Raw genomic sequence first — 12169 nt, 5'->3', positions numbered from 1 at the left:
CTTGCCCAGAAAACAGAACGAGGAAAACATGTGTTTAGATAATTATAGAGAAGAGAGAAGACTGATTGTGTTGTGTGTTTAGACTGAGAAAACCACAGAGTATTTATAGGCTGAAGAGGAAAAACGGGAAGCATAAAAGGTGGGAAGAATCTGGCCAAGAAAATGACCAGATTAATTTAGTCAGTCAACAACCGAGGCAAGAAACAAGGAATTAATCAGTCAGCTACAATCAAGGAATTAATGATTGAATTAATTCCGTAATCCCAACAGTCATAAAAGAATAATCCCAACAGACAAAAAGGAATATTCTGTTTAGCAAAGAAAGGGAAATAAAATTTCTCCAAAAAGATAACAAGGACCCACGCCCGCGCATCGCATTCCCCAAGTCCCGAGGCCCGAGCCCGACCCGGCTCGGCGCGCGCGTGTGTGTGGAGTAACACACACCTCCAACTCACTCAACTAAGTAGTGATAAAGCACTACAATATAAAAACAAGGAAACACCTCACTCCCCAATCGATGTGGGACTTTGTTTTTCCCCAACACTCTTGTTTTTTATATCAAGAACTTCCAACAATCCCCCACAGGTTCGAAGATATGAAAAAGGAGAGAAAGGAAAAATAAATTCTGGGCAAAACAAAACAATTGCATAAGTGTCAATGTCTCGCGACTTGAATTAACACATAGTGGACATCAAGCTATGATCCCTCACCTACCAAGTGACCTTCGTCTTGAACTCAATAGGGAGTTATGGACCCGTCACTTTGAGCCACACAATTGAACATGTATAATATTCTGAAATTCCGCGAATAAAGGTGACGCATTATACTGGCCATACGTCCAGCCTGGATGCTCATAGGTGCTCTAGAGTATAAGCCCACGAAATACTCATAGGAAGCGGCCACACTTCCACACTTAAGTAGGTGAACTCCATCAAGTGTGAGCTACAACACACCTCCAAAAATATGGATATGGGTTCATAAAGAGCCGTATGCTCAACCTCCTTCTCATATGTAGCTAAGCACAAAACAAACATCTAGAGATGGACAAATAAAATAAAATTGTGCTTCCGAATTATTACATAATGTTCCCCTTTGAACTCATAGTGAGTAGGAGTTCATTATTTCACAATTCATACAACGGCCTTTAGCCCCATCTCTTCCGATGTTTCCAAAACTAGTTTTTTACATAGGCCTTTAGCTAACGGACCCGCAATGTTCTTTTCGGACTTAACATAGTCCAGTGATATCACCCCTTCAGACAACAAATTTCTGACGGCTTTATGCCTCAGACGGATGTGTCTCTTCTTCCCATTATAGGCATGGTTGTGTGCAACAGCAATAGCAGCTTGCGAATCACAATGAAGTGCAACTGAAGGAGCTGGCTTCCCCCACAGTGGAATATCTGCAAGCATGTTCCTCAACCATTCTGCCTCATGACCTGCCAATTCAAGAGCAATAAACTCATATTCCATAGTAGACATAGCAGTACAAGATTGCTTACAAGATTTACAGGATACGGCTCCACCCCCAAGGGTGAAGACATAGCCACTAGTGGAGTTAACTTCATCATTATCGGATACCCAATTGTCATCACAAAAACCCTCCAAAACTCCAGGAAATTTGGAGTAGTGCAAACCCCAATCCATAGTACCCTTAAGGTACCTAAGCAACCTCCTTAGAGCAATCCAATGATCACTGCTTGGATTATGAGTGTACCTGCTCATCGTACTAACTGAAATAAGAAATGTCAGGTCTAGTGTAGTTCATAAGAAACATAACACTACCAATAATTCTAGCATATTCAGACTGATTAACTGGATTACCATTATTTTTCTTTAGGTGGAAACTTGGGTCATAGGGAGTCTTAACTGGATCGACATTAAATGAGTCAAACTTTTTAAGAAGTTTTTCAACATAGTGTGACTGATTAAGACATATGCCATTTGGAGTCCTTTTGATTTTAACTCCCAAAATCACATCTGCCTCACCCATGTTTTTCATTTCAAAATTCGAACTCAAAAACTGTTTTGTCTCATTTACACGATCCAAGTTAGTCCCAAAAATCAACATATCATTCACATAAAGACAAATAATTACACAACCATGACTATCATGCTTAAAGTAAACACAAGAGTCACCTTCATTAACATGAAAACCATTACCAGTCATAGTCTTATCGAATTTGTCATGCCATTGCTTTGGAGCTTGTTTAAGCCCATACAATGACTTGACTAATTTACAAACCTTTTCCTCTTGTCCTGGAACAGCGAACCCTTCAGGTTGGACCATGTAAATCTCCTCATCCAAGTCACCATTCAAAAATGCATTTTTGACATCCATTTGATGAACAACAAGATCAAAAATGCAAGCAAGAGCAATTAAAGTCCTAATGGTTGCAATTTTAGTAACAGGGGAGTAAGTATCAAAATAATCAATGCCAAACTTTAGAGTAAAACCCCTTACCACTATCCTTGCCTTATACTTGTCTATGGATCCATCGGCCTTTAACTTTTTCCGAAAGATCCATTTACAAGTAATGGGCTTACAACCTCTAGGAAGTTCAACCAATTCCCAAGTGTTATTATTGAGAATTGATTGTAACTCACTATCAATTGCTTCTTTCCAAAAAACAGCATCAACTGACCTCATTGCCTCATCATAGGTTCTTGGATCATCTTCCAAAACAAAAATATGCACAAAATCATCATCAATTAAGGAAGATTCAGATAAACAGGAAGTAATAAAATCAGGACCAAAACTGTTTTCCTTTCTTGCCCTTTTGCTTCTCCTTGGCTCCAAAACAAAATCATCGTTAGTAATAGGAGCATTAGCAATAGGCAAACTAACAGAACTACTAGCATGCAATTCACTATCATTAGAAGGAGACATTTTCAAAGGAAAAATGTTCTCAAAGAACTCAGCATCTCTTGCTTCAATGATATGACCACCTGCATAAGAGTTGTTAGCACCTTTAACAAAGAAACGATAAGCTGCACTTTGATAAGCATAGCCAATAAAAATAGCATCAACAGTTTTGGGACCAATTTTATCCCTCTTGAAACTAGGTATGCCTACTTTTGCTAGGCACCCCCACACTTTCAAGTATTTCAGGTTTGGCACTCGACCCTTCCATATTTCGTATGGAGTCTTGTCAAGCTTCTTGTGAGGAACCCTGTTCAAAACATGACAAGCAGAAAGAATAGCCTCCCCCCACATGTTGTTAGGAAGCCCAGAACTAATAAGCATAGAATTCATCATATTCTTTAAAGTTCTATTTTTCCTTTCAGCTATACCGTTTTGTTCGGGTGAATAGGGAGTCGTTGTCTCATGAACAATGCCAAGTTGCTCACAAAATGCCTTAAGAGTGTCAGGGCTGTACTCACCACCCCTGTCACTCCTAACCCTCTTGATCTTTTTGTCCAACTGGTTTTCTACCTCAGCTTTATATTTGAGGAACATTTCCTCAGCTTCGTCCTTAGACCTGAGAAGATAAACCATGCAAAAACGTGAACAATCATCAACAAAAGTAATATAATACTTTTTACCCCCTCTACTTTCGTGATTATTAAAATCACCTAAGTCACTACGAACAAGTTCTAGTACTTCAGCCTGTCTATCTACTGATTTAAATGGCTTCTTAGTAAATTTCGCTTCAACACAAACTTGACATTTCGAAAAATCAGTGTTAGAAAAACTTGGAATCAAATTTAAGTGTTTAAGCCTTTTAACAGAATCAATATTAACGTGACCTAATCTAGCATGCCATAAATCAATAGACTCAGCAATATAAGCAGAAGAAGTACTAGCATTCTTATTCATAGTGTCAACTTTAACATCAAGAGTAAAAAGCCCCCCATTACAAAAGCCCTTCCTCACAAATTTCCCATTGCGAGTAAGAACTAATCTATCAGAATCAAAGGAGAGATTCGATCCAGCTTTCATGAGCAAACTGCCAGAAATTAAATTCCTGCGCATTTCTGGAACATGCAAAACATTAGTGAGAGTAAGCAATTTTCCAGAAGTGAGAGTGAGAGCGATCTTCCCTTTGCCTTGGATAGAAGCAGAAGCTGAGTTGCCCATGAAGACATTTTCACCTTCAACCTTGTCATAGGTAGTGAACATGTCCTTGTTGGCGCAGATGTGCCTGGTAGCTCCAGTGTCAACAATTCACTCAGCAGCATTACCTGTAAAGTTAGCTTCTAAAACAACAGCAACAATAACATCAGAATCCTCAATAAGATTTGCTTGACTTTGCCCATTCTTCTTCTTGACCCTGCAATCTTTAGCCCTTACTGTTTTTGGCTTTGGACTGGTTGTTTGATTTGGGTTCAACAAGGTTGGCTTTGGCAGAAGAAGAGGAAGGAAAAACAGAAGGGGTTTTGTCTTTGATACGGTTTTCCTCCTCGATTTTGAGGTGGGCAGCAAGTTCCTCTAAGGTTAGGTCTTTCTTTTTGTGCATGAGTTGGTTACGAAAATCCTTCCAAGAGGGAGGGAGTTTCTCAATCAGAACAATAGCAAGGGTAGTATCACAAATAGACAGACCTTCAGCAGCCATATTAATACAAACACTCTCATAAGCATGAATCTGATCAATAATAGGCTTATCATCAACAACTTGAAAACTTAACCACTTACTAACACAATAACGTTTAGTACCAGCATCATCAGTTCCATATTTTTTCTCTAAAGCATCTCAAATATCCTTAGCATGAAAAAAACCCATATAAATATCCAACAGACTATTCGACATATAATGCAACAACATGCCCTTACAGGTTTTATCATCCTTAGCAAACTTAACATCACTTTCAGACAAATTATCCTTATCATCAGGTTCAACAATATCATCAAGAACATATGCAACATCAATTTGCTCCAAATAAAAACGCATCCTAACAGCCCCACGTTTATAATTCTTTCCATCAAGAGGTTCTAACTTAGACATATCAGGAATCAGAAACTTGGAAGCCATATTCGTCTTTTAGATTGTTATACTAATAAGCAATAAAACAGAATTAACTTATCTCTTGATGCGTGAACCAAACTGACAATAGCCGCGTCGTGGAGAACCACTGACCTAAAAGACGATTCCGCGCTACCTCCCGGTGCAGTAGACAGTTGCGGTCGCCCTCTGGGATAAGCACGGCGCCGGAGTTTATGTGCACTCACAAACCCGACTGGAACTCAGAATACTTGCCCAGAAAACAGAACGAGGAAAACATGTGTTTAGATAATTATAGAGAAGAGAGAAGACTGATTGTGTTGTGTGTTTAGACTGAGAAAACCACAGAGTATTTATAGGCTGAAGAGGAAAAACGGGAAGCATAAAAGGTGGGAAGAATCTGGCCAAGAAAATGACCAGATTAATTTAGTCAGTCAACAACCGAGGCAAGAAACAAGGAATTAATCAGTCAGCTACAATCAAGGAATTAATGATTGAATTAATTCCGTAATCCCAACAGTCATAAAAGAATAATCCCAACAGACAAAAAGGAATATTCTGTTTAGCAAAGAAAGGGAAATAAAATTTCTCCAAAAAGATAACAAGGACCCACGCCCGCGCATCGCATTCCCCAAGTCCCGAGGCCCGAGCCCGACCCGGCTCGGCGCGCGCGTGTGTGTGGAGTAACACACACCTCCAACTCACTCAACTAAGTAGTGATAAAGCACTACAATATAAAAACAAGGAAACACCTCACTCCCCAATCGATGTGGGACTTTGTTTTTCCCCAACACTCTTGTTTTTTATATCAAAAACTTCCAACACAATGATGTAACTAGACCTTATCCTGTACCTATATACTAAACCGGCATCATGAAGTTCAAAAAGATATTCAAAACTCTAGAATATGGAAGAAGAGAAGAGAAAGTGATAAACAGTCAAATCTGTAGAACAATGGCCATCAAAATAATTGTAATAATACAAAATTCTGATCATTAAATTGTGATCAAGGCTCAAAATGGAGCTTTTCTAATTGTAGCACAGGAACAAGAATGGAAGGAATATCATCCAAATATCCAATGGACCTCAGAAAGGCAAAATTGTAGTTGCAATGCTAGTAACTTCAAGCCCTCTTCTTCCTACCTGCTACAGTATTTTTGCCGACAGCTGCAGGCTTGCATGATGATGGAAGTAAACCACGTAGGATCGCCAACACAGCGAAGCCCATGAATGGGAAGTACACCATTTTCAACTTATCTGATGCTTTGCCTGAGCTCAAGAGTTCAGAAAGTATTGCAGCCTGAATTGTACAATTTATGATCAAAATTCAGAAATTGTCATTGACAGTCAATTATAAACAGAATAACAATGATATTGTATATTGCCATGTCCAATAGCCAAATGATAATTATCTGGCTACTCAATTACGACTACAATGACATTTACTTTACCCGGACGCCACGTTAGCCCAGTTATTTTTATGCCTTCCCCCACCCTTCCCGCTTTTACACAATTCTGGTTGGCAATCCAGATAATACTAGTTATACCTTCTAAACTTGAAAACCTTAAGAATTATTTCAATACAATTCAAATTTAGAGGCCCTACCAAGATCAAAGAGACAGACAAAAATAAGAACAAAACTAGAAGAAAAAAAAGGGGTTCATTTTTTAAGACTCAAGTTTAGGTCACCTCAAATTCAGAATAAAATTTGTACAAAGGTGAAAAAGAAAGAAAAACAGATTATAAATATTTTATATCAAAAGACCTGATAGTTTAAACAACTAAAAAGTAAGAAAAATTCATTAAACATAAATGAGACTTTTAAATGAGTACATGAATAATAAGAATTTTCACAATATTAAATGGCTACTCTAATAGGGGGCTCTTTGACATTTTAAGGGATGAAAAAAAAAAGTGAAATTACCTAAAATTAAATTACAAATCTCACACCAATTGCCTTGTAAAATAATGTTTGCAATCAACAGCCGTATACGACACAACCTAAAGCTAAAAAATTACCTAATTTGATCTTTCATATATCACCATTTTGGCAATCAACAACATCAAGGTACATATGTACTACCATTTGTGTGAATCAAGAGTTATTGTGGTGGGTGATCAACAAAAAAGTCAAATTTGACCATCTCTTAACCAACTTGTAATGTTACTTTTTCAAATGTCTTAAAAGAAACTCAAAGGTGTAGATACTTGTTTAGGTAGAACAAATCCTGCTTAGTTAGCTGGTATATTTCCCCTAAGCAATGGAAATACGTTACATGTTTGGTTTTATTATAATCTACCAAAATATATGGGTTAAATAATATAGATAAAAGTAAGTACATGCAGCAAGCAGAAAACAGTGTAACCAAGACGGGCCTTAAAAGTGTAGCAACAGAAATACATTACTTAAAGTCAAGAGAATTAACAATGAAACAGGACAACTACTTGGTAATGCAATCCTGTCCACTCAAAAGCCGCCTTATCACCCACCAGAACAAGTGTAACTTGATACCAACACGTGAAAAACTAATCAAAATCAAATGCCTCAGGTCTAAAAGATGTTGATCTAGCAATCTATCCAATAACAATCATGACAGCTGCAGGTGAAGGTACACACTCTACACAACACTTGAGGTTTTATGTTGCAGTAAATGGCTATGTACCCATCAAATAAGTAGTACTTTATGTTAACTTAAAAGTGATTTTATAACATACAAAGAAATTTTCCCATGTAGATAGATATATTAGGAAATGCAAAATGTTTGGTTGAGCATTGAAAGTTCTACCTATCTAAAGAGACCTAGGTAAGCAACTTCCTCCATTTTGTAGGTAATGTATTTTCCTAGGAAGCGTGTTATTTCCAACTAAACAATTCCATCATCTTCCACGTCCCATTAGATCCTACATCCAATGAGTTTTTATGTCACCATATAAGCACTTAATGCTTGTTTGTTGGATATCAATTTACATGGGGAGTGAAAGTTCTTGGAATGTGGAAGGTAGAAGTTTTTTATTTGCAAAATAAGTGGAAAGTTATCCATCCTACAAAATGGATGAAGTTACTTACTTAGAACCCCTATTTCAATGGAATTTCTCATGGCCTCATGACTCATGAGAAATAAACTTCTCATGCTTAACCAAATAACATTTTGTACCTCCTAGGAAATGAAACTACATAGGAGAAGCAACTTTCTAGGAAATATTACTTTCTATGTTCTTCCCTTGTGTAAAACTCTATTTGCCAAGTAAACTACTACAAAATTATCCAATTTCTAGACAATTCTATTTCCCTTTTTTTTTCTTTTTTTTTTTTTGTGTGTCAACCATCCCAGCATATACAGATGGAACTTCATATTGCTAGTTTGGTGACATCAAAAATCATGGGAAGTAGAACTTCCTAGAAAGTGGAAGAGTGAAATTTTTGGTTGGCAAAATACATAAATAGTTGTACTTCCTATGAGGTTTTAGTTCATATAAAATGGTGGAACTTCCTGATGGAGTTAGTAGGGGAGGGAAGAAGATTCATTTAGGTTGATCATAAGGTACCAACGGTTTAAAATTCCTAGGTAAAAACCTACATAAAAAAAAACGTGTTTTTATTAATTATTACTTCAATTCGACCAAATGGGCACTTAGAATTTCAATCAAAAAAGAGTATATCCCAAACTCAATATTAGGTGTGTATTACCCTTGTTTAGATTGAGTGGGAAATCTTGTTGATCGTTCAATTGAGTGGCCTAAGGCAGTCACCTAAATAACTTCTATAGTTCTTCGTTAAGTTTAGTTATATTTCTTTGTTAAGTTTAGTATATGATACCATATAAAGTCAAGATTATACTTGAATAGTTCTAATGCACTACACATCACCCTTCAAGCCATCCTTTTCTTTAATTTATCTGACCAAACAATCACCTTGATTGAAAATTTTATCAATCCAGTGGCATTTTAGTAATTAACAAATTAAAAAATGTACAAATTACGTCATTGATTGTTGATTATACATCTAATAGAGAATATTAATTTTAATATTAACCTCATAAATTTAGGATATATCATTACATAAATATATATCCTAAACCTATGAGGAGAATATTCAAATAAAATTCTCTATTACAATTTACTCTATTTTTTCCCGAAAAAGTAGATTATATATTACTTTAATTATAAAAATGATACTTGATTGACAACATTCACCAATCAAGGAATTGCCCGCAACCCCCCTTTTTTTAACCCTCCAAAAATAAGTAAAGAACCTCTCATTTTTCTATAATCCCTTCTTAAAATAAAACTACAGCTTAAATTTCTTTATTTTCCTTCTTTTTGTCTTTTGTAATACATCAGTATAATTCCATGACACTACTTACCATCCTGCGGTAGTGTGGTAAGAAAGCTAAAAAATACACCATTACACTATCCTTTCAACGATCAAGCTCCAATTTTCGCTTTCCCTTTATTGTTTTACCTTCCTTGGGTTTTAGCATTTTTTGTCAATAGTTCAACCCAGCACACACCAGTCCACCACCACCCAAAGACACAGGTCCTAAACCTCTACACGTCTATGGATAAAACTCTAAAAGTGTAAAAAGAAAGAACACATTTCTCTTTCATTTCTACCCATTTTGAGAACTTAATCTAAATTTGACATAGGTTCAATGTAGGACACTCAATTCAAACACCCAAATCCACAAGCATACCACAGAAAATACCTCCAAATAGCAAAAACTTTATACAACACAGGCAAAATCACATAAATGACAAACTTCACAAAGGGTTGACTCCCATATGAGTCCAACTAATTAAACTCGTAGTATACAATACACCCGTAGTATATAGAATCGATTCAAAAAATGATCTAAAAAAACAGCATTATGCAGTATAACACCAAGATTGAAAATATATCAAATTATCAAGATAACAAAAATTAAAAGAGCAAAAATATACCATGGAGGTGGCAACGGAGGATCCATAGATCAAGCAGGTAGTGCGAAACCACGACTTCGAAGAAATAAGAGCAAAAAGATTGATAATTGACAATGGCCAAAGAACAAGAACTTCCATCCAAATTAGACCCACAAAGAAATGTGGCTTCTCAGCCACCAAATAATCACCATACACACTGCTATACCATGAATTTAGATCTACCAAAACATTAGGATAATATTCTTTTGGTAAACAATTTTGGGCATCAAACAATGGGATAACAACTGACATTAAAAGGAAGAACAGTAATAAAATTGCATCAATGAGTTTGATAACACAGCCCATTTTTCTGGGATTTGAAATTGAATTTCTGAAATGGGAATTGTGGGTGTTTTTGAGAGTGATGTGATTGTGAAAATGTGTTGTGGGTATTTATAGAAAATTGACTTAAATTGTTTAGATCTAAGAGGAACATGGTGGTTGCAATTGTTTATGTTTTTGAGGGTTTTTTTTTGTTGAGAATTCAATATTGAAAATTTGAAAGTGGTTTAGAATGTTGGGTTCATGTTGTTTGAAGTTCCAAGTTTGTGTTAGTGCTTGTAACGTGGAGAAAATTATGCAAGATTTATGACCAAGAGGGTGTGTAAGAAATAGGTCAAATTCTTAATTGATACGGCTATCAATTTCGATTGGATATTATTTTCATCAAGATGATTGTGAAATAAATACAATCCAAAATAGGTATGACAAAATTTTCAACTTATATTGTTATTGAGTTAGAGTATGCATATACCCATCCATCCTCCATCTTTAAAAGTCTAACCTATGACACTGTGTAATAATATGATATACGCAATCAGAGTAACAAATAGCAAATGGTAAAATTATTTCAAAAAAAAAAATAGAAAACGGTAAAATAGGGTCAAGCCCCGATTACGCAATTTTGAGTAACAAAAAAGGACAATAATGTAAATATATACAACTTTTTTTTTTTTAATTATTACTTCGTATTTTACAAGCTAACTTTGCATTTGACACCATAAGCAATTTTTACTATTCCATCTTCTTCCTGAACATACAATTTCCACCATTTCACCCATTTTTTTAAAAATTTCACCCACCACCATTTCTACTATTCTTGACAGCTTTCATCTCCACCCACCACCATTCAAACGAAAACCCTATAGACAAAATGAGAAATAAAGGGCATAATCAACCCCATAGGGTAGGGGTGTTATATTCCTCCATTGAAACAACCCTTCAGCTTCTGAAATCTCCATATAAACGAAATCGTGAACAGTCGAAGCGAATTCTAGTACCATTACGGGTCGTGGTGGTCCACAACACCACGCTGAGTTTAACAACTAGAATCTTCTCGCTGATTCCACCGACTCGAACCTTCTCCAAACGCGCCTCGCTGAAGTCCGTTGTCGACAACTCCAACCTCAACGTTTCTCCGATGGCGATTAGTGCTGTTGCAAGAGCTGCTGTTCATTTTCGTTAACGTTATTTAGCACTAGTTAACCATCTTCAATCCATCTTCATGGTAAATTACAATCAGGTCCTCAATAAAAGTCTGTGAAATGACTAAAGTACCCGTGGCACCTGGTTTTTAATGGACAAAAATTAGTGTATAAAAGGTTCCACTTAAGTGTCTGATAAGACTTATAATTAAAAACTTAGAGTCGCCACCTTATTTTTATCCGAATAAGGACGGATTTAAAAACAGTCAATTTTAAGAAATAAATCTTAAAAAACAAATCAACTGCTAACTCCATAAAATGAAATAAGGCACAGGGTTTGGGGTTTAGGTTAAGAGAATCGAACGTCTGGAACTCGTCTTCCCTTCCGTTCTAAGGAACGGGCTCTTACTATTGTGTTGTTAAAAATCAAGTTTTAAGACCTGTAAACCACATAAAATAAAAAATAAAAAATTAGTATAAGGTAGGTTTGAGCACCAAAGTTGCACTACGTACCGATCATAGTGAGATTTTGAATTCACTCACGGATCAAAAGCTTCGTAGTTTGGACATATGCCATGTTTTAAATAACTGATTCCATTGGGTTTTTAATTTGGGTAGTTGACATAAACGTCATTTTTGTAAGTGGGATTTTAGTGATCTTTGACGGATTCACTCATAAAAGTAAAATGAACCACCTTAGTTGAGGAAAGTCACCCCGATTAGTAATTACCAAAAATGTCTTTTGAATAAGACAATTCAACAAATGCGTCCCAATTGACGACTTTTTAGTGGGTCAAGGTATTTTTTTTTGGAGTGAAACTGTAAGGGTTCACTATATAATCT

At 36.2% G+C, this 12169-nt stretch overlaps 1 protein-coding gene across 1 annotated transcript; it reads right to left on the bottom strand.

Moving 5' to 3' along the window:
- Positions 1–5870: 5870 nt before the first annotated feature.
- LOC110740295 (transmembrane protein 97-like) lies at positions 5871–10997 on the bottom strand. The gene is made up of 2 exons (XM_021920775.1): positions 9885–10997; positions 5871–6242 (listed from the first exon to the last, which is right to left on the bottom strand). Exons 1-2 carry the CDS (start codon positions 10206–10208, stop codon positions 6066–6068), a joined length of 501 nt encoding a protein of 166 aa, XP_021776467.1. The 5' UTR covers positions 10209–10997; the 3' UTR covers positions 5871–6065.
- Between the last annotated feature and the right edge of the window lie 1172 nt (positions 10998–12169).

This window comes from Chenopodium quinoa, unplaced genomic scaffold (assembly GCF_001683475.1).
Source record: "Chenopodium quinoa cultivar QQ74 unplaced genomic scaffold, ASM168347v1, whole genome shotgun sequence".
NCBI lineage: Eukaryota > Viridiplantae > Streptophyta > Magnoliopsida > Caryophyllales > Amaranthaceae > Chenopodium > Chenopodium quinoa.
Note: the sequence above shows the minus strand (reverse complement) of the source record. Positions and strands in the feature narration are given on the sequence as shown.

What these genes read in the sequence shown, in the direction of transcription:
- LOC110740295 (XM_021920775.1), bottom strand. Translation starts at nt 10,208, where the DNA reads ATGGGCTGTGTTATCAAACTCATTGATGCAATTTTATTACTGTTCTTC. An exon ending in CCTCCGTTGCCACCTCCATG is followed by an intron (nt 6,243 to 9,884) that starts GTATATTTTTGC and finishes TGTACAATTCAG; the next exon opens with GCTGCAATACTTTCTGAACT.